At 46.0% G+C, this 21628-nt stretch overlaps 1 protein-coding gene across 1 annotated transcript; it reads right to left on the reverse strand.

The window, feature by feature from the left end:
• Positions 1-3297: 3297 nt before the first annotated feature.
• Positions 3298-18340, reverse strand: Cplx4 (complexin 4). The gene is made up of 3 exons (XM_006970058.2): positions 18174-18340; positions 15764-15851; positions 3298-3620 (listed from the first exon to the last, which is right to left on the reverse strand). The coding sequence occupies exons 1-3, from the start codon at positions 18338-18340 to the stop codon at positions 3393-3395; spliced, it is 483 nt and encodes a 160-aa protein (XP_006970120.1). The 3' UTR covers positions 3298-3392.
• Between the last annotated feature and the right edge of the window lie 3288 nt (positions 18341-21628).

Genomic DNA, 21628 nt, shown 5'->3' on the forward strand with positions numbered 1-21628 from the left:
GAAGAAATAGCCAGAGAAGGAGGAGGACTCCAGGGGCCAGCCACCCAGCTACACAGCCAGCCATGGAGAGTAAGAGTAAGATTTACAGAAGAGAATGGGAAAAGCCCAGAGGCAAAAGGTAGACGGGATAATTCAAGGAAAGTTGGCAATAAACAAACCAAGCTAAGGCCAGACATTTAAAATTAAAAATAAATCTTTGTGAGTGATTCATTTGGGAGCTGGGTGGTGGGCCCCCCAAACGTGTGAAAAACAACCAACAACAACACTCTGCCTCAATATATAAGGTGGAGAGCAATTGAGAGAGAAGACACCCAGTGTCAACATCTGGCCTCCACGTGCATCTGGAACGCGGATGTGAACATGCATATACACTCGCACACACAACACAAATGCATACACATGCAAAAAAAAAAAATAAAACCTGCATTTGAGTTTCTGATTTGAGTTTCACAATAAGTTGCTAAATGAATCTTGGCTTGGGAATAGGAGAGAATTTCAAACAAGTTGTGAAATGCCTTTAAGCATACACCTGTCATTTTATACTGCATGTTTATACAAAGTGGCATATCCTCAGCACTGAATATTTCTAGACTTTTAAAAATGTGGTTTTTGTTTTCTCGAGACAGGGTCTCATGTAGCCCAGGTTGGCCTCAAACTCACTCTATAGCCAAGGCTGGCCTTTAATTCATGATCACCCTGACTCTAACCCCCATGTTCTGGGATTATAGATATGTATCAAAACATTCAGCCTAAACTCAAAATATTGATTAACTCCAAAAAATGTTGACGATAATGTCCTACAGTATCAAATATTCAGCAAAGGACTAATATTTTATGTAGAAATAAATACACCTATCTTCTTAGAATATACATGTTATTTTAATAAATACTAAAATTATATGTAAAATTCAATTTTTTGATTTGTTGTCAGTGAATATTCACTTATATACCCATATATACCAGTGTGTGTAAAAATTTTAAACCTAATATATACATCCTCCCTGCCCCAACCCATGCATGTGGGATTTGTTGTTAACTGGAGTAGTATGATCTGGCATGATGTGCTGGGGTGTGGTCAGGGTTAGTGCTTAGTGTCTGTCATGCTATAACTCAACATGTATACTCTTGTATGGGGTGGTATGACTTGATTATGTTATGGCTGTGCTGTGATATGGTGCAATGTTGTGGTATTATGGTATGGCACAGCACAGTGGTGCAGCATGTTGTGGCGTGATGTGGTATTATGCTGTGCTGATGTGGTGTGGCACTATGGTATGCTGCTGTGATGTAATGGTGGTATGGGTGTGGTGGTGTGTAGCAGTGCTATGGTGTGGTGCTGTGGTGTGGCATATTGTGACTTAAGTGGGATCCTGGCCAGTCCTCTGCAGGGTATGCCGCTCCATTGGGGCAATGACCAAATGGCATTGTGGTAATTGGGGCTGTCTAAATGAAGGGGCAATTTAGTGATGTCCTTGGGCATGGCTTCATATTTTATAAGCAAGCCAATCTTCGTGCCACCCAGCAGCTGCTCTATTGAATAATTAGACAGTGTTTTTATGTTACAACAAAATGTACAAATCTCGGGCTGACGTGGCACCTCTCACCCAGCCCAGCCCACCACCCCATTGATCACAGGACTGAGACAGGCATCAACTAAACGTGTCATTTAAAACTACATTTTAAAGTTTCTTATATGAGTCACAGCTCGTACTAATTCTGATAGGAGATGGGTGTGGTTTTAGAGTGTGTCTGTGGTGTGAGGAGCTGTGAATCCACCTCAAACGTGGCACCAATATTCCCCAGAAATTTCTGAGCAGAGCTAAACATTGCAAAGGGCCATCAGTTCTGAACTTTACTACTTGGCTTTATTTGCTTGCTTTTATAACATGAAGCTGCACCGTATACACTGTATCCACAAACCCAGGTATGTACCCATTTTTTTTTTAGTCTTATTACCCTCTAATAGAGAGTTTCTTCTTGAGAAAATTGTTCTCTACCCATATTTGTGTCCTATGAATAGATTCACTGAAAATCTCCTTTTGTGTTGTTTTGGTTGGTGTTGGCTAAACAGCTCTAAGCATTTCAGAGGCAAATCTTTGATTCACTGTCTTTGAAAGAGCTGATGTTAGGAAAAAGACATGGATGCCTACCCAGAAAACTAGCTCAGCATGTCAGTGTAATGTCCTGGAAGGTGGGCTGAAGGGTAGGATCTAGAACAACAGGAAGAGAGACGGGGAGCGGGGAGATAAATGGGAAAAGAGAGGCTTCTTGACTGAAGTTCTTAGTGCATTAGTACTATCTGTCTACCCTGTGCGACCACTGCTATCAGAGTTCAGACAGAGGGACCACGCTCAACTCACAGCTAGCAATAGCTGTCCTAGCATCCCTCAACCCTGATCTTTGCCTCCTTCAAGGTCATTGTGCACCTGCTGATGCCCCCCAGTGCAGAGGGCTGGGGAAGTCTGTTTTCTGCCTCTGCTTCTAAGTTTTGACCACATCTGTTAACTACCACTGCCACTTGCCTGAAATCATGTCTGCTACAGCTTAGATAGGCAATGTCCCCTGAAAGGATCATGCGTTGGGGTCTTGTTTTCCAGCTGGTGGTCTTCACTGGGACAATGACAAACGGTTCTTGGGAAAATTTGGGTTGCCAATATGAAGTGTCCATTTAGTGATTTTTTTTTTTTTGAGGTTCTGGAAACCTTAGGTGGTAGGACTCAGCTGAAGAGAGTGGATCACTGGGTGTTTCTAGTCCCTGGCTGCCCACTCCATCCTCTCTCCTTCCTTCTCAATCCCACGGAGCCAAGCAACCACGAGCTCTATAAGTCTTTCTTCTCTTTACTGTTTTCATGTCAGATGTTCGATCACAGAAACGAAGTGACTTGAGATCATGGATCTCAAGGATGCTGGGAGTAGGAGGTGGTGTGGTGTTTGACTGCTCTGTTACCTGGAGTCTTGGTGCTAGGTGACCACCCTTTCCTCCATGACTGTCTCTGTGGGTACCTAGCATCACTCCTACGGTTGGGCATCGTGAGACCCTGTGCACGAAGGAAGAAAGGTGGAGAGGCAATGCAACCTGCTTTTGTTTGATTCCTTCTGGCTGTCCTAAAGATCTTTAACCAGATGGCTCTCTACCATAATTATAGCTGATATTTCCTAGTTACTCGTGGCTATAACAAGTAAAGTGTGTTTCCTACTGCAAGGACTAGTTAGTGCTCTGCCAGGGACATCAAGATTGACCGAATGGTTGTCTATTGGTTCGTAGACAGCTTTATCATCATGGCTTCCCTAGATGTGTTTGCCATGTTATGGTGCATTATGGCCATTCCCCCACCCCAGGAGACCTGTCTTCCTGCAGGTGCCGCCCCCTTCTTCCACCACCACACCAACCCTCACATCACAGAACACTTCTGTTCTGCTGATTGCTTGATTTCTGTGAAAGTGGCTTGTGCCTTTTCTTTAATGGTATCCAAGTCCATGTTCTGGAGGTTCTGCAACTGCCCAAGGATAGAATCCTTCTCCTCTTCCTCATCTTGGTCTTCATCTACCATCTTTCGGAGATCTTCTGGCAAGTCCACATCATCCCCAGCCAACTGGATTTGGGTCTCATCGATTTCACTCTGTGTGAAAATATAAGAAAAAGAAACGTATGGAGAAATAACTCTGAAACTGGCCAACCGGATAACCAGACAAACAAAATGTAAAAGCAGTGTAAAGCTAAAGGCCTGCCAGGAATGAGGGATGGGAGCAACAAGTTTTTGTTGTGCTGTGACCCTGAACCTGGAGGCAATGGCAGCGACTGCAGCCCCATGGTGGGAGGTCCTTTCCTCTATGCATCTTGGGCTGACTAGAGTCTTCTATCCCCCAAGTTTTCCAACTGTGCTCCCAGGGCAAACAGCACTGGCATAATCTAGGAGACTATTGGAAATAGAAATTCTGTGATCTTACCCCAGACCTACTGGATCAGAAACCCTGGTGATGGTACCCATAAATGGAAGTCCAGAAGTGAAGGGTCTGGGACTGGAGATACAGATGTCTTTGAGCCACCATGTGGCCTCCACAGGCACATGCTTGCCTGGTGCCCATGGGAGCCAGAATAGGACATTGGAACCCCTGGAATCAAAGTTACAGACTATCATTGTGAGTCCCCATGCCATGTGGGTGCTGGGAACTAAACATAGGTGTTCTGTAAGAGCGGAATCCAAAGACTTTGGTTTCCCGGAAGCTGCCCGGCGGGTCATGGGAATAACACCGCTGCATCGCCAGTCGGCATCATTTATGGTTGGAACTATGACGGTGTCTGATCGTCTTCAAACCTCCGACTTTCGTCCTTAATTAATGAAAACATTCTTGGCAAATGGGGGAGCCACACCTCCATTCCAGAACCCCCCTTTGGATGTACACAGAAGCCGGGGGTCCCTCCCAGCTCTTGTTCAGAGCAGCACTATACATCCCACACAGCCTGCCAGCCTCATGCCCTGGCTTGTGAGTTTGGCTGACCCGGACTCTAGTGGTGGCATTCGAGTTGGCGGTGACTATCCTTGACTCCATTAGTTCAATCTTTATATTTTAGTGGCAACTGCTGCTCAGCAAACGCTCCTTCCTTCCTGTCTGCTGTCCTGGGGCCCCCTCAGGGATACAGACTCCTGTCCAACCTGACCTTGGCTCCCCAGTGCTTGGAGATTAGTGTGGCATGTACCCCGAGTGTGTTATAGGTGCGTTTTTTTTTTGTTTTTTTTTTTTGGCACTCTCTTGACTGGCTCTATTGCCAAGTAACCTGGCTGCAGCAGGATTTTTCTAGTGTACTGTTCCTGGGTTCCTGCCCTTTATCCTGTAGTGCTCTTAGTAATGAGAGAAAGCTAACGAAAATAAAAAAGTTCCTCTGGGAAAGGTTCATAGTAGCTTATGTCCCAGATGACAGCTCTCAAAACATATTCTATTAGGTTGGAAACATATGGTGAACTTTATTTCAGGACTACAGAGGGATCAAAGGGCATTAGAAAGGGTGATGATAGAAAAGACCCGTGTTAGTGCCCACCCTGTAGATTTTGTTCAGCCTTACATTTGCTACTAAAGCTCATGAAGTCACTCGTGGTCATATACCTTTTAATCAGGTCACACTGATTTGACTTAAGACAGATTAGTATCTGCTGAGTTCCTTCGTAAAGTCAATACCTAAAGGAGATGGAAATGCCCCTCGCCTGGGTGCCTAGCGAAGATGATCAGAAACTAGTTGTCACAAGAGCTGGGAGATGTATCATTATTCTTCATCTCCAAAGGGGCTTGGAGGGACATGGTGGCTGAAGTTTTCCCCCAGCTCTGATGGTCTTCTCTAGGTGAGCCTGGGGATATGGAACCCAGCAACCTTTCCCTAGGGGCTCAGCTATCTGCCTCCAAGTAGAAGGACAGCAAATCTGGCTCTAGAATGAGCTAGCGAGGCAGGTGTTTGAAGCCTTTGGGGGAGATGCTCCTCATACAGGCCCTCTCTATAGACCTCCAGCTCAGCCTCTGGAGATAATATAGCCCAGCCCTGCGCTTGGCAGGTGACGTGGCCCCTCCCAGTGCCTAACAGATTAATTAGTTCCTACTCAGAGCGTTGTGAGAGTAATTAGTAAGTCCCCAGGGGCTCCCAGCCAATCCTGTGTTTCTATTTGTTTCTATTTACCTATCCTAATGGCCTGCTTTCCCTCTAGATTATCCTCTGGGCCTTTCTGCTGGAGTAGTGAGAAAAAGACTTCATCCAATTGCCCCTGAATTCCTGCAAAACAGGACCATTGCAACCCCTAGTCAAATGTAAATGATTTAAAAGACAATCCTGGGGGTCCTGGCCCCTCCCCTATGATTGAGAGTAAAATCTCTGCACATGTCAGTAGGTCGGACTCTGGACAGAATGCCCCTGGACAAAGTGACCACTGTGGGCCTAGAGCCAGGGGGAAGCATCTGTGTGCCAGCCAGCCAGTGCTATGAAATACCAAACCTACTCTCCTCACAAGGGGCAGGGGTCTCCCAGCTCCAACTGCCTGGATAACCTTAGCACAAAGCATCCCTCTTAAGCACCCAAGAAAGTGTCTTAAAGGCTTTCTCCCTCATCCACTTGTCCAGGGAAGGTGGAATGTTGGGATCCACCATGCCTGGCAATGTGGAGGAGGATCTCCATCACTCCACTTCCACCAAAGTTGCTCTCAAATAGGATTCCCTCTGGCAGCAACAGCATCCCTGGGGCCTTCCTAAAATTGAATTTTGGGGTCCTACCCAGAGCTGCTGATCCAGACACTTAGGCCAGACTGAGTTTGATCCAGCCCCCAGTGTTTCTGGGGCTACTCAAGCCTGGGGCCCACCACTTCACACTTCTTGAAGGTGGGAAGCAGCTTGCTCACCCTTCTCAGAGCCCAGCAGAGCCTGATGTGGGGACATGGAGCGTACCTGTTATTGGCCACAGAGAGCCTAGAGCATCCTCTTCCCCATGACCAGTTCTGATCTCAAAGCTATCCACTCATCCTTACACTCCCACTGGGAGTCAAGGTCATCGGATGGAGAGCCCAGTTGCCTGATGAGACAGCAAGCTACTGACTCACACGGTCTGTGAGCTGCACCACCCTACCCAACTTCCAGAACTTTATTTCCTCTACATGCATTGAGGCTCATATTGTTTGCCTCTGAGTTGGAGGGGATTGTTGGATGATCACTGAGCTGGTCCTAGAGCTAGGGCTGGTTTAGTAGGTGTCATTTGTAAAGTCTGTAGCCTCCAACTGTTTCCCTCTAAGGTGACCTACAGCACATGGAAGGCTGAAGGGCTGGCAGCCAGAAGACCTGGGGTCAAGTCCCAAATCTGTCAATCACTCTGTGATCTGAGGCACCTTATTTTCCATGTCCAAAGTCGAGTGGGAGAGCCACTCAGAGTATATTGAATAAGACATGTATTGAAAACCCCCTGGCCCAAGCTTCCAACCCTGGGCAAAGGGTAGCAGTGGTTAGGAGTATGTCAGAGGAAGGTGAGAAGCTCTGTGTTTAAGCTTCTGCTGAAGGGTCCTCAGCAGAGAGAAGGCCTGAGATAGACTAACGCAAAAGCTGAGAGAGAGCACAGCCTGGAGCAAAGGCCATGAGAACAAGGAGAGTGAGTAGGGTGGATGGAGCAGACACCAAAGCCTTGTTTCCACCTCCCCTAAGGAACTACCTGCTGGTAGGTAAGATAAGTAGGACCTTATCTACTCCTCGGACGGTGACTATTTTATCCAGACTTTACTGCCCATTGACAAATCTTAGGTTGGGAGACCATGAATATTCTGACACTGTCACACTTCAGGAAAGGCAGCCACGCCTCAATACAGCCCCCTTTATGAAAGTACAGGTACAGACAAGAACCAGAATCACTGTGGGGGCTGGAAGCAGCTCTGGGAGGGAGGAGGACCGAGAGTCTAAAGGGCTCAATGAGTAAGTCAGTATACGATCAGTGCACTTGGGTCACACTTCCTTCTCAGAGTCTGTTGTGTTGATATCATTTCTAGAAACATATCCCCATTCATTTCCTTCTATTTTTTTTTCTTGGATAGGTCTCATTTAGTCCAGGCTTGCCTTGAACTATGTAGCTAAGGGTGGCTTTGAACTCCTGATTCTACTGCGTCCACTACTCAAGTGCTGGAATTAAAGGTGTGTGCTGCCACGCCCCATTTATTATTGTTGTTGTTGTTACTGAGACAGGGTTTGGCCCTGCAACATGGCTGGTCTGGTTGTTACTGTGGAGCCTGGCTGGCCTTGAACTTTTGCAATCCTGCTGTCCCAGTCTCCCAAATAAGTGTTGGGATTACAGACAAGTATCAACTGGGTGGTTGTCGTTTCTAGATATCACCTTGGGCATTTTTTTTGTTTTGTTTGTTTTGCTTTGTTCTTCTGAGACAAGGTGTCTCTAAATAACAGTCCTGGCTGTCCTAGAACTCACTCTATAGACCAGGCTGGTCTCAAACTCACAGAGATCTGCCTGCCTCTGCCTCCTGAGTGCTGGGGTTAAAGGCGAGTGCCATCACCACCTGGTTATCCTTGGGACATTTTTAATGCAGCTAAGTATAAACTATTTCTATGCAAGCTGACCATCTTAATCTCTTAATTTTCACCAGACTTATCGGCTTTGTTGCCAGGCTAGATACCCTGTTATTTAAACAGTTCCATATTCTGATAGTGTCCTTCCCTGTGACTGATCTCTGACCTTTTACCCAAGAGTGAGCATAAGCCTGGATCTCAGACCTCCTCTTCTCTGAGTTTTGCCCCTTCATCTCTGATCACACTTGAGATAAGGCAATGTCATCTCAGATGGTTCTGCCTTCACGAAGCAGAGTGTGGCTAAGCCAATAACACCTGTTTGATGTGAGGGAGATCTGGTTCCATTTGAGGCTTGTTCGTTTATTTTGGGTGTGTGTGTGATATACCAAATAGCTGGATGGGCAGATGTTTCCTGACTATGACATCATCGCCTTCAGTAGTTACTTCTTGCCACAGGTCCTGTAAGGCAGACGCTAGCAAAAGTGCCATTTCCTGTGGGTGTGATGGCTTGTGCCTATAATTCCAGCACTTAGAGGGCAGAAACAGAAAGTTTCAGCTTGCCAGCAGTTCAAGGCCAGCCTGAACTACACAAGTACCAGACCAGCGACACAGGTCGTCATTTTCCTTGTTTGGAGTGTCTTTTTGTTGTTAATCCAGCATGGCTACCGGAGTGGCCCAGCGGGATGATATGGTCTGTAGGGTCAAGTCAGTTTAGGCTCCCACCATACCATATCCAGGCTGTGTAATCTGGAGAAGTTGCTTTGCCTCTCTGAGTTGCTATTCTATCTGACACTAGGATAGGCTTTGGAAGGCTTCAGTGAGAAAGCTGGTGTGGCCGAGGAAATCCTGCCTCTTCGCGTCTCAAGATGTCACGTCCCTCTGGACATTCAGTCTACTGCTGTTCAGGGGGCTGGGGAGAAGGAGCAAAGAGAACCAGGGCAGGCAGAGGAGGGGAGGGGAGGGGGAGGGAGGGGAGGGAAGGAGGGAGGCGAGGGGAGGGGACTTCACATGGCCTCCCCTTTGCCTATCAGCAGAAGCAGCTGCTGGAGGCAGGTGGGCTCAGTGCCTCAGACCCAGCAGAGGCGCCAAGGACTTTTAATCCTAAAAAGACTACTGAAGAAGCCTTGAGCCATCTTTATTATTATATATTCTTTTAATGAAGCAAACTTTAAGTTAAATTATCGTGGCGTTTTCAGTATGACACATTTAAAGGCTGCTGTGCTGAGAGACTTGAGCACCGCCCTTCAAGGGGCAGACAAACACCAGGTGTAACTAAGTCGCACAGCTCAGCGGGGGGGACGAGCATGCTCCCCAGTGACTGACCCAGATTGACAATTCTGTTAATAGGATTGGGGCACACTGTGGAACTCTTTTCTCTTATTAATTTGGCCTGACTTACATATACATTCTGAGACGCCTGGGGACGGGGCTCACTTTTAAAAAGAACCTTGTGGCTTTATTTAAAACGTATGACTTACTGAATTAGAAAAAAAAAATGACATTTGCATTGTAATAGAAACTAGCTCTTCGTTGTATACAATACTGTAATGTCCAATCCAGCCCTGTTCTTTGCAGGAAAATGTATTTGAATGGTCTTCTTATGACAGATTCTTTCTGATGTTTCTGATATGTTGTCCTTTGGGTATGGGGTATTATTCTTTTTCTATTATCCCAACAACAACAATCATTCAATCGGCAGTAGTTCTCGTTTTCTCTCGCTCTCCTTCTCTGTCTCTGTCTCTGTCTGTCTCTGTCTCTCTCTCTCTCTCTGTATGTGTTCATGTGTATGCATGTATGAATATGAATGTGTGTATGTGTCCTCAATTTCTACACATCATGGCCCATGCTAGGCTTCAGGACAAAGATGAAGTCTGTCCTGTTGGGAAGCACGTGGCACCTGTGACTATTTAAGATCCTAAGATGATATAAGGCAGTGGTTTTCAACCTTCCTAATGCTGTAACTCCTTAATACAGTTCCTCATGAATTGGTGACCCCCAACCATAAAAATACTTTGTTGCTACTTCAGAACTGTAATTTTGTTACTGTTATGAATTGTAATGTAAATATCTGTGTTTTCCAATGGTCTTAGGTGACCCCATGTGAAAGGGTCATTTGTCCCAAAGGGGTCACAACCCACAGGTTGAGAACCTCTGATATGAGGGATGTGTGCACCCAAGCAGGTGGACCTGGAGAAGGGTGACCCAACCCATCCTTCAGTGGGGGATGAAGCCATGGAAAATTTTGGAAGAAGTGATACCAAACCAACAATCTCCCCTAAAGGAAAGCGAGCGCAGGAATCAGGGTGCAGGGACAGTGTGGGGTGAATGGAGCATGCCTGGGAGCAGGGCACACCCTGCAGTGAAAAAGGAGACAAAGCCCTGGCATTGGGATTCCTTGGAAAAGCTGTAGTTAGCCTTTGGGGAAAACCCAAATAGAGAGGGAAGGAACCGGGTAAGAGCCACATTTCAGAAACCTCTTACCACAGTGACAAGGCTGCTGTCCTAACAGAGGGGCGAACGACAGGCAACGTGCACAGGAGGATGAGAGACTCTACAAGGTCAGAGTCGAGGGGCCTGTGTGACTGAGGCTGGAGCAAACCGAAGAGGCGAGTGTGATTTCCATATGTCAGCCTGGGTGTGGGTGACCATGACAGCCACCAAGGAATGTGCAGCCTGGGGAAGAGCAGGTTCGTGGGGATAGTGAGCAGGGTGTTTGGGTGTGAGCTTGTTCTCCCAGTGAGGTGACCTGGTAGTGACATTTAGGGAAGGGATGCAAGCTGGAGCCGAGGGTCATCAGTTAGTAGGGTGACAGCAGAGAAAACAATAGCCAGATGTAGCCATCCAGGAGGAGTATGCAGACTTGAGGGAGAAGAAGAGCTGTCTCGAGGGAGATGGCCAAGGGAGCACTCTGGAACATTCTAGAAAATGGGGAATCATAGGGGAATGTAATCTATGAAGAAAAAACTAGAGTTGGCGGTAAATCAGAGCGGAAGGGCATGCCAGAAGTGACCACTGGTGATAAAAAAACAAGGGTCTCAGAAGAGAGGGAAGGGTATGGGTAGACCATTGATAGTCTACAGCAGCGGTTCTCAGCCTGTGGGTCACAACCCCACAGGGTCTCCTAGCAGATATTTACATTATGATTCACAACAGTAGCAAAAATTACAGTTAGGAAGTAGCAACGAAATAACTTTATGGTTGGGGGTCACCACATAGGAACTGTATTAAAGGGTCACAGCATTAGGAAGGCTGAGCGCCACTGAGCTAAAGGAAGATGGAGCCAGCAGGCAGGAAGCAGGCCGGTGAAGGGATGTTCAGGTGAAAAGTGCTGCTTGCTTATCTTAGTTGGGATGGAAGCAATTTCCTCTATGGAGTTCATAGAGAAGGAGACTCTGAAGTTGCAGAGTGAGGGGTCACTAAGAGGTAGAGGTGACCCCACCTAGCACAAACATGGGTGACACTAGGCATCTTAAATGCTCCAGTGGTCTCTAACCAAAAACCAGAGGAACCCAACACAGCCTCGGTGTGTGATGATGAACATTATGACAACTGGTATAGATGTATACATGTACATCCCTTAGAGTTCTACAACGTGGTTGCTGCATTTATTTGACGACTCATCTAGCTACTGTAATCAACAATGGCCATCCAAAAGCCTATGCTGCTCCATTTTTAAGACTCACTATTGTTTTTTTCCAGCCAGCAACAGAGTGAAACCCTCTTTCCTAAGAAACACCAGGCAAGTAACCTCTTTAGAAAATACAGTTCTAATTCCTAAATGTGACACAGCTGTCCTCATTAAACCTGACGGCTCCTGGGAAGGCATTTTTCTCAAATCTGTTCCCTGTTTGGCTTTGGTCAAGGGGACAGGTCTAAACTGACTCCTGCAGTTATATAACCATGGTGTTTGTGACCCTAGGACACTGAATGAAGAGCCCATGGTGTGTCAAATTTGTCCAGTTCCCTGTGGACTGTTAACGCTTTATTCTGACCGCTCACGCTCACCTTTCTCAGATGTCAGCAGATAACACAGGGCTGCATATTGCTACAAATGTTGTGTGGAAGGGGGTGGCTGCTAGGGTCGAGTCCAGTCATTCTCCAGCCAGGGTCACTTTCTTTGTTAGCCCACCCGCTCAGTGCTAATGTCTAATGTGGAGGAGGGAGTTTAGAGAGGACATGAAGAGATGTGGGCATGGAAAAGCACTGAGTGACGAGTAACTGTCCCAGTAAGCTTTGCAAATCTTTCATAAACCTCTCCATTTCCATGCTCTTCAGGATCATGTATTGAGTGTGTGCCTATGGCGTGTGCATCCCTAGAAGTAAAAAAATAAATCTAATAAAGAGTTAAAAGCGGCCGGGCGGTGGTGGCGCATGCCTTTAATCCCAGCACTGGGGAGGCAAAGCCAGGCAGATCTCTGTGAGTTTGAGGCCAGCCTGGGCTACCAAGTGAGTTCCAGGAAAGGCGCAAAGCTACACAGAGAAACCCTGTCTCGAAAAACCAACCAACCAACCAACCAACCAACCAACCAACCAACCAACCAACCAACCAACCAACCAACACAAAAGAGTTAAAAGCACTCAGGTGCTGGGATGAAGGAGCTGAAGCCTGGTGGCTATCCTGGAACTCATATCTATACTAGGAAGAGAACTTAGTGACTGCTGGGGGCTGTCCATGATGGCGTGTTCCTCAGATGACCTTGCATGGGAAGCATGCAGGGACGAGGTTGCTAGGGGCCTTGGGCATTCTCTATCAGAGAGCCAGTGACTGGAGGGCAGGTGGCAGGGGAGTGACATTTTCTGGCAATCCAGGGTCTCTGGCTTCTTAATGCAGCATCTGTACATCTCTAGCTCAGATTCTGACTGTGGTGTTTTGAGAAGACTCCAAAGGTTCCCGTGGGAAGGGCTCTGTGGCACAGTCCAAGGGGGGGAAAGTGAAGATTTGCCTATAGTGTGTCAAACCCGGCAGGGTAGCCACTGTCTGGGACACGTTGGCTGGGGACGATATTAGAACAAAAGTGTGACCTTTGTAGCACCCCTACTTCATTCCCCCATCTTCTCTTGCAGTTTAATATTCCAATTCTGTCAATTCACCCCCAATTAATGTCATTGCAGAATCATACCATCCTGGCTGTTAAAACGGGGAGAGCTGTTCCTAGGACTCTCTCCCAATATACCACAGGAAGATTTAAAAGGCACACTCTTGTCCTCAACAGCAGAAAGACGGGCGTTCAAAAGGGAAACTCTCGTCCAGACAGTTGTTTTGCAGAGTCAGCGCTCTGCTTAAGTGACAGAGAGAGCCCTTAGGTGAATACCACTAGGGGGCACCTGGCATTGGGGCTCATCCATGCAGGCAGCCTCTGGGGTGAGCTCCAAGCCTGCCGGTGGTGCCATCCAGAGCTGCTGTTCTGGGGGGAGAGGGAGCCATCGCCCCAGGACTGAGCTCAGATTGTCCATCTCTAGAGCTGCATCTGACCCTCTTGGGCTCTTGTGACTATTGCTTCCTGAACCTCCTCAGAGAGTGGGAAAGTGAACACATAACTCAGGAGGCAGAAGAGGCACCCAAGGGTGCAGCTAAATGGTATACATGAGGTGCCGTGTGTTGAGGTTGGAACAGTCAGCTGCACCCGGTGCTACATAGACTAAATGGAATAGGACCTGAGTTTTGTGCAGTTTTAAGCACTGTTTTCACAGAGCGCCATGCTGGATTCCAATTCTATATACTTTACAAAGAGCAGGCCATCCTATCATACGCAGTGTCTTCAGTGTTTCTCACACCACTGGGAAATTCTCAAAACACCAGAGAGAATCAATTTTACAAAATGCAGCCATCATCTAAAAACACCACAGGGAGCTGAAAGGCAGCTTGCCAATGAACCATGGGTGTACTTGACTGAAATTCTCATCTGTGTATTTGGAGCTTAGGCACCCAGGGAGGACCCTGCAAACCATTATGAAAGCCAAGGAACCTCTGGTGCTCGTGGGAGTGTGACTCAGTGGCTTGTCTCTAAAGGGTCAGGCAGTAGGGCAGTCAGGTTACCCAAATGTTTTAGTATAGTTTTTCAGTTGTTTGGTTTTGGTTTTTCCAGACAGGGTTTCTCTGTGTAGCTTTGGTGCCTGTCCTGGAACTCACTATGTAGACCAGGCTAGCCTCAAACTCACAGAGATCCACCTGGCTCTGCCTCCCAAGTGCTTGGGATTAAAGGCGTGCACCACTGTCGCCGCCTGGCCTTAGTATAGTTTTAAGACAGAGTTTCAAAACTGCCCTCAATCGTCTGGAAGCTAAAAGGACACCAATACTGTATGTACAGGGACCAGTGTTCAAATCCTTGTGCGTTTTGTTCTTGCTTATGATCAGGAAGCCTGGGGTGCAGCCTGTTCTGTAACTCACTAGGTACACTCAGACCTGGTTTTCCTGAACCCCCGTAACTCTCCTGAACTGAGAGTGTTTTTTTTCTTGGGTGTATATGGAGGTGACAGCATGCAGTTAGATGACCTCCCAGGCCTCCTCTGCAGGACTCATGAAAACAATCAGGAGACGGCCTGGAGAAACGACTCAATGGTTCAGCACTTGCCAGACAAGTGTGTGGGCCTGAGTTCAGATCCCCAGAGCCCATGTAAAGTGGGATGCAGTAGTGTGTGCCTTGTAACCGGTATGCCTGTCTGGAGCTGGGAGGTGGAGATAGGACAATTTCCACAAGCTCACAAACCAGCTAGCCTGGCATATGCAGGGACAAATGAGACACTGTCAAACAAACGGAAATGACTAGCAACAAGGGAGGTTATCTTCTGACCTCCACACAAACCCCTGGCGCCTATGCATGCACACAAACTCACGGCACATATGCATGCACACAAACCCATGGTACATATGCATGCACACAAACCCATGGCACATATGGATGCACACAAACCCATGGCACATATGCATGCACACTTGCGCATGGACTGGATACTGAAACAATCAGGAGAAGGGGAAGTCCCCAAGCACTGTGCATTGGAATGGCACATTTGAGTCATGTACCATACCATGTCAATATATCCTCTCTCCATTAGTCAGGAATACACTGGACCGTAGAGACCTCTCAAAAGGTCTGAGATGGAGAAGATGACGCCAGGTGAAGATCACCACTACCCTATCATCTTCCAAAGAGAGAGACGGAGTGTCCCTTTTCAACAGAGGCAGGAAGCTTAGGGAGTAGGACCCTGGCTTAGGGTAGGAAGGCTCTTCTTTGCCTTGTGCCTGTATCTTCTGCTATAAGATGGAGGTAGAAACAGGTCCTAAATGAATTAATATATGTGAAATACAGTGCTCAACACTTAAAAGGAACTTAACAAATGTCAGCTATGACATTGTCCTCATTGTGTGTGGATGTATAGGGGCTCTGTAACAAGAAGACCCTGTCTCACATAAGGACCAGTACCAATACTATCTTCTGTCCACATTTGAGCCATTTCATGTGAGTGCCCACAAATGTGCGCACATGAGTCACACACACACACACACACACACACACACACACACACACACATCTCATTTACCAGTATTCATGTTTTTTGAGTCAAACAGGAATTTTATAGAAATTAAACCATCTACACGAACTTCTAGTTTAATGCTCTTTTTAAAATAGCATGCATGTAAATTAGGAATATACTTATTCATCAACCATGACCTTGCTGATAATCAAACATTCTCCATTTTTTATTAAGGCACAATGAGACATTTTCTTACCTTCGGGAGCCTATATTTGTCTCTGAGGTGGACTCGGAGGCATGCTCTCTCTGCCTTTTTCTGAGTAAATGCAGCATCTCTCTCCATCCTGAAAAAAAGGTAAAGGATCGGAGACGGGGTCATAGACGATAGAGAGCCCCATCTATTCCAGCTGCTTCTCAGAGAGCAGGACCCTGGGTCATACTTGATTGCCACTGACCACTGACATTTGGAAAAATGTAGACTTTCTCCTCCACGTTCCCAACATCTGCTTCTCTATTACTGTCATGATGGAACTCCAGCACTCTGGACCTCTAAGTCCTCAGGCAACTGGGGCCTGGAAATGTCTCCGAGAAGGAAACAGAGAACATCAGAACGATGACTGTAGATGGACTGTGTGGTCCTGGACCCTGAGCCTCAGCATTACCTACATCGAGGGCAGATTCCACATGTGTTCCTCCTCTTCTGCTGCCTCAGAACCTGGGGAGGCTGTATTGCTAATGAACCCCTCCCTGAGCACTTACGGAAGCAAATAGACAAGGTGTTCTGTTCCAGGACTGAGACATTCTTTGGAGGTGCCTGTGGTGTTTGGAGACATGATGCCAAGTTGTCTCCCATCACTGTCCCTGCTGCCAGGCCCCAGTGTCGGTGTTCCCATCCCTAGTCAGAAGCACTATCCACAAATGAAGCAGCCTCAATTCCCATCATGCCTGCTCTATGGATGACCTGATTCAGAGGTTCTCAATCCGTGGGTCATGACTCTTTGGGGGGTCATATATCAGATATCCTGCATCTCAGATATTTATATTATTTTCCATCACAGTAACAACATTCCAGTTATGAAGTAGCCATGAAAATACTTTTATGGCTGGGGGGGTCATCACAACATGGGGGGCTGTATTAAAGGGTCATTAGGAAAGTTGAGAATCACTGACCTGATTGAATCCATGATTAGGGCCAATTTGAAATGGACTGCCTGGGTCTTGATGATCTACACAAAAGCATAAAGCTTTGGGGAATGTGTGTAAAGCTCACAAGAACTGCTTCCTTTCCTAGTTGCCCACACAAGTGCATGATTAATGCTGAATTTATCCAAAGGCACTGTCTACCAGTGGTATTGGGATGGACCACGTTGGATAAATGAAGTTTCATTTGGGGAGCTGGGATGGAGACTGAGAAAGACTGAGACTGTGGCTTGAAGTATGACCAGGGAGCTTGAAGGCCATTGGCTGGTCCTTTCTATTGCCCTGTGGTCTAGGTCATAGAAGGCTCCCTGAGTGAGAGCTGGCTGCCGAGGAGACCAGAAAGTAGTGCTGTGGGAGCAGAACAATGGCAAGAGACCCAAAGAGTGCTTGTGGCCCCAGTCAAAGGTTTCTGCTTTTGGACTCTGTGGGGCATCTTTGCACAAAGCATTATTTGCATGAAAATAAATCCCATTTTCATTTTTTAGGTGAAATTTGTTTTTTTTTATTTTTTTTATTTTTTTACTTGAAGTTGTGGAGTAATCCTAACCATTACACAAAAGGCCGACTTTGAAGACAGGCCACACCTGAAGCAAACAACCAGATTAAATGACCGATCACTGTGCCTTGGACTCAAGTGTTCTTGATCCAATTCTACCTCCAGAAAGTTCTGGAATAGGCCTGAGACAACATTGTGTTTAACCTTCTAATTTTTAGAGAAATAGGAAAAAGTGATTTATCCAAGAGGTTAATGCAGGCAGGAAGCAGACCCTTCCCACACAATATTTTATTAGAAAAACTTTCAAACATACAGGAAACTTGAAAGAACTTTAGATCGAAAGCCACATTTCAATAACCTAGCTTCTCCATTTCGAATCTCATGTTTTAACACATACCTACCATTCTATTCATTTATTCATTTTACTTTTTCATACATTTAAAGCTGCAAATGCCACCTCCCCAGAACACTTCTGCATGCATATTACTATCTGGAGTTATCTATTTATTTATACTTCGTCTACTTTTCTTTCGAAGAAAAAAAAAAACTGCACACAATTCAATTTCCCAAACTTTAAAGGGTACCATCTGGTGATGCCCCTAAATGCCCACACCTGTGTAACCCAAGGCCTTTAATCAGAAAGATTAAAAAGACACACTCACCAGTTTTGTTTTTTTTCCTTGACCGACTAAATCAAGGCCAATTACAAATGTGCCTAAACCAGGAAGTGCTGAGCTGCGTTAAGCATGGTGGACAGATTCGCTTCGTGCGGTTCACTTCCATCTCTGTAGCACGCAGAGACACCGATGCTACAGGACTCTGCTTTAGCAGAACCAGCTTTCGTCGGGCTAGGGGCAAAGGGTCAAAGGAAAAGCACCCTCGGAAGCCAAGTGCCATCAGCCTGGGCACCGAAGGCTGGCACTCGGCATGGACCCTTTGCTCTACAGGGGATCGGAGCCACGGTACTCACTTCTCTTCAATCATCTGCTTCTGGTATTCCTCATATTCCTCTCTAGTCATCCCTTGCGCTGCTGCGGGGTCCGAGGTCCCTCCTTCTTCCTTCTTTTCTTCAGACCCACCTCCAAATCCTAAATTCTTTACCTGGTTACTTATCATATTTTTCACAAAGAAAGCCATGGTCTCTCGGCCTTAGAGAACGGAAACCCAGTCAAAGCCTGGCAGGAAACAAACCAAAGCAAACCCTCCAAATGTCCTCAACCACAGCCACACATTTGGGAGCGAAGGATTTGCCCAGCCTCCTCTGCCCAAGGGCACAGTGAGAGCGGAGAGTGCTTTTGCTAGTCAGTCGTAAGCTGGATTAGAGGGTGAACTCTTAGCGTAGAGGCAGATGGTTCCCATTACTAAAGCCCGCGGTCAGATGCAACCTTCTGCCTTATGATTAATACACTCAGCTAATTTCACGGGGCAGAAAGCCCGCCCATTCTCTGCTCCGCTTTCCTTAACCATCTAAATTTTATTTTGTTTTATTTTATTTTTGGCCAGATTGAGCGCAGAGCCTTGCGTATGTCAGGCCAGTATCCTACCGTTGAGCAATGCTCCCATCCCCTAAAGTTCAAATTCTATAGACAACAGGGCTCCATCAAGAGTCCCATTTCAATTACATTAATTGGAGACAACTGATTATATGGCTACTGTGGAATTTCCACATCCCATCCCTGGAGTACAACATCCTGTTGGAAATAGTCCAGTGAGATTCAAATCCCTGAATGCTTTATTAAGCAGAGGTAATGCTTTTGATTCATATTTGATCTCACTGGGTTCTAAGCTGTAGGCAAGCACTGCTTTGGGGTTCAGTCCGGTTTTGTCCAGCTTCACTGGGAATGGTGTCTCACACGCAAATACACAAGCCAGGCAAGGGGGTCCAAGGGGTGAGCAACGATCTTTAGTTCACCCGGGAAGATTTGCTTAGCTACTACTGCATGGAAGTACCACCCACCTTCCCGAGAAGGATATTTTGATACTTTAATTCAGAGATAGGAACCCATGTGAGTCAAGACCTCGGTATGCATTCGGACACTTCATCCTTTGCACACAGTGCACTTCCTGGGTGAAGTGTTTTGTAGCAGTGCATTATCTATTTCTAGCTATGGCTTTCTTCAGGTCAAGGTAAGAACTAAGTGTAACTAAGTCTTTAATCTATCAGTTCTCAGCCAGTGGGTTGTGACCCCTTGGGGGTCCAACAACCCTTTTGCAGGGGTCACATAACAGATATCCTGCACATCAGATAGTTACATTAGGACTTATAACAGTAGCAAAATTACAGTTATGAAGCAGCAACAAAAATAATTTTGTATGCTGGGTCACCACAGCATAAGGACCTGTATTAAAAGGTCATTGCTTTAATCTATGTTCGAATGTTTCTTATTAAAGAGCTGGGTGGTGGTGGGGGGACAGGAAACTTATTTGTAGTTCATGCCCATTGTTTTCTCAGTAGGAACAGTCCTCCAGTCATAGGCCACCACTCCTAAGAGCAAGTAGAAATAGATAACCTGGGTTTTTTATATAACATGTTCACTGTATGTATTTTAAGGCCAATTTTCCCTTCTACTAAGCTGTTTTGAAATGCTGCTCAAATAGCTTCAACATGAAAGACCAAAATAGATAACATGGAGTAAATTTTTAAATTGAGCTTTGTCCTGAAAGCTAGAGCCAGCCAGGTTTTTAAAAATGAATTTTTAAAATGTATTCTTTAACTCCCCTCAATTTAATTCTTCTTCTCGGTTCCCTGAGCCATGAGGAAAGGGATTTGATGGAGACATCCTGTTTATTTGCTGAGTGTTCCAAGGTCTCTCACTCTCTGCATATTGTCTGGGTGTCAGTCTCTGTATCTGTTCCCATCTACTGCAGGAGGAAGCTTCTCTGATGATGGCTGAGCAAGGCACTCATCTATGAGTACAGCAGATGTCATTAGGAGTCATTTTATTGCTATGTTATCTTAGTAGAACAGTTGTATTTGATTTCCCCCTATGTCCCTAAGCTATGTAGTCTCAGGTTCTTGGTCACACAAACAGTGTTGAGTATGGGTTCCATCTCATGGAGTGGGCAATAAGTCAAATCAGATATTGGTTGGTTACTCCAACAAGCTTAAAGGCCATCATTGTAGATCAAAGGGTTTGTAGCTGGGTTAGTGTTTACATTTCTCCTTTGGTGGAGTGCAGAGCACCTTCCTGTACCAAAGATGTTAGGACACAGGGGAGAAGGTTGTATGTAGACACCAGCTCCACTTCTCCTCGTTCAATGAGCTGTGTAGATGTCTTCGGCAATAGTGCCCCTCGATCACTTTGTAGAGAGCAACCGATAGTCTTGCCAACAACCTGGGTTGCTTGAGGATTCCACAGGACCCTTTTGACCAACAATTCAATTAGATGTCACCAATTCCCAGTACTTGAAGCTTCATTTGGTGACAAGAGATGTCCAGATTTGGTGATTTCATTTAGATCGCCTTCATATGTGCATATATTCTAGAAAGCTTCCACTATATTAGGTTTTCATACTACCCCACCCCCATGTGGCCCTTAATTTTAGCTGTCTTCTTCTATATTCCTTCTTACCTACCCCTCCACATATATTCCTCCATTCTAGTACCACATTCCATCCATCCATAGCTATCTATTCTATTTCCCTTCCCTAGGGAGATCTGTCTATTCACCATAGTCCCTTACTCCATACCTAATCTCTATGGTCCTATGGCTTATAGCTTGTTTATCATTGACTTAACAGCTAATATACACATATAAGTGAATGTGTACCATATTTGTCTTTCTGAGTCTGTGTTACTTCACTCAGAGTGATTTTTTTCTAGGTCCATCCACTTACCTGTGTATAGCATGACTCTTAGAAGGTCTTATTAGTAAAAACAAACCTGGAGCCAGGTATTGGGGTGAATGCTGAAAGATCAGAGAAGCAGAACAAGACACAGCTACCTCAGCTTGCCAATTCCTCAGCTGATCCTGTTTCCTCAAACTGGAAGCCTCTGTGTCCTCATCCGAATGGGTCTCAGCCGAACTGCTGCTCAAAAGCCTAAAAGCTTAACCAGCTCTAGTTCCTGGTTTTCATGCCTTATATACCTTTCTGCTTTCTGCCATCACTTCCTGGGATTAAAGGCTCACTTCCTGGGATTAAAGGCATGAGTCACCATGCCTGGCTGTTTCCAATGTGGCTTTGAACTCACAGAGATCCAAATGGATCTCTGCCTCTGGAATGCTAGGATTAAAGGTGTGTGCTACCACTGCCTAAACCTATGTTTAATATAGTAGCTGTTCTGTTCTCTGACCCCAGATAAGCTTATTATGGTGCACAATATTTTGGGGAACACAATATCACCACACCTGTGAATTTCATGATTTCATTCTTTTTAACAGTTGAATAGTATTCCTTTGTATAAATGTACCACATTTTTTTAAT

The sequence above is a fragment of the Peromyscus maniculatus genome, chromosome 19 (genome assembly GCF_049852395.1).
Source record: "Peromyscus maniculatus bairdii isolate BWxNUB_F1_BW_parent chromosome 19, HU_Pman_BW_mat_3.1, whole genome shotgun sequence".
NCBI classification, from domain to species: domain Eukaryota; kingdom Metazoa; phylum Chordata; class Mammalia; order Rodentia; family Cricetidae; genus Peromyscus; species Peromyscus maniculatus.

Excerpts from the sequence above, each read along its gene's own strand:
- Cplx4 (XM_006970058.2), bottom strand. The coding sequence starts at position 18,340 with ATGGCTTTCTTTGTGAAAAATATGATAAGTAACCAGGTAAAGAATTTA. Across the intron at positions 15,852-18,173 it reads AAGCAGATGATTGAAGAGAA|GATGGAGAGAGATGCTGCAT; the intron begins GTGAGTACCGTG and ends CCTTTTTTTCAG. Across the intron at positions 3,621-15,763 it reads ACAAATATAGGCTCCCGAAG|AGTGAAATCGATGAGACCCA; the intron begins GTAAGAAAATGT and ends ATTTTCACACAG.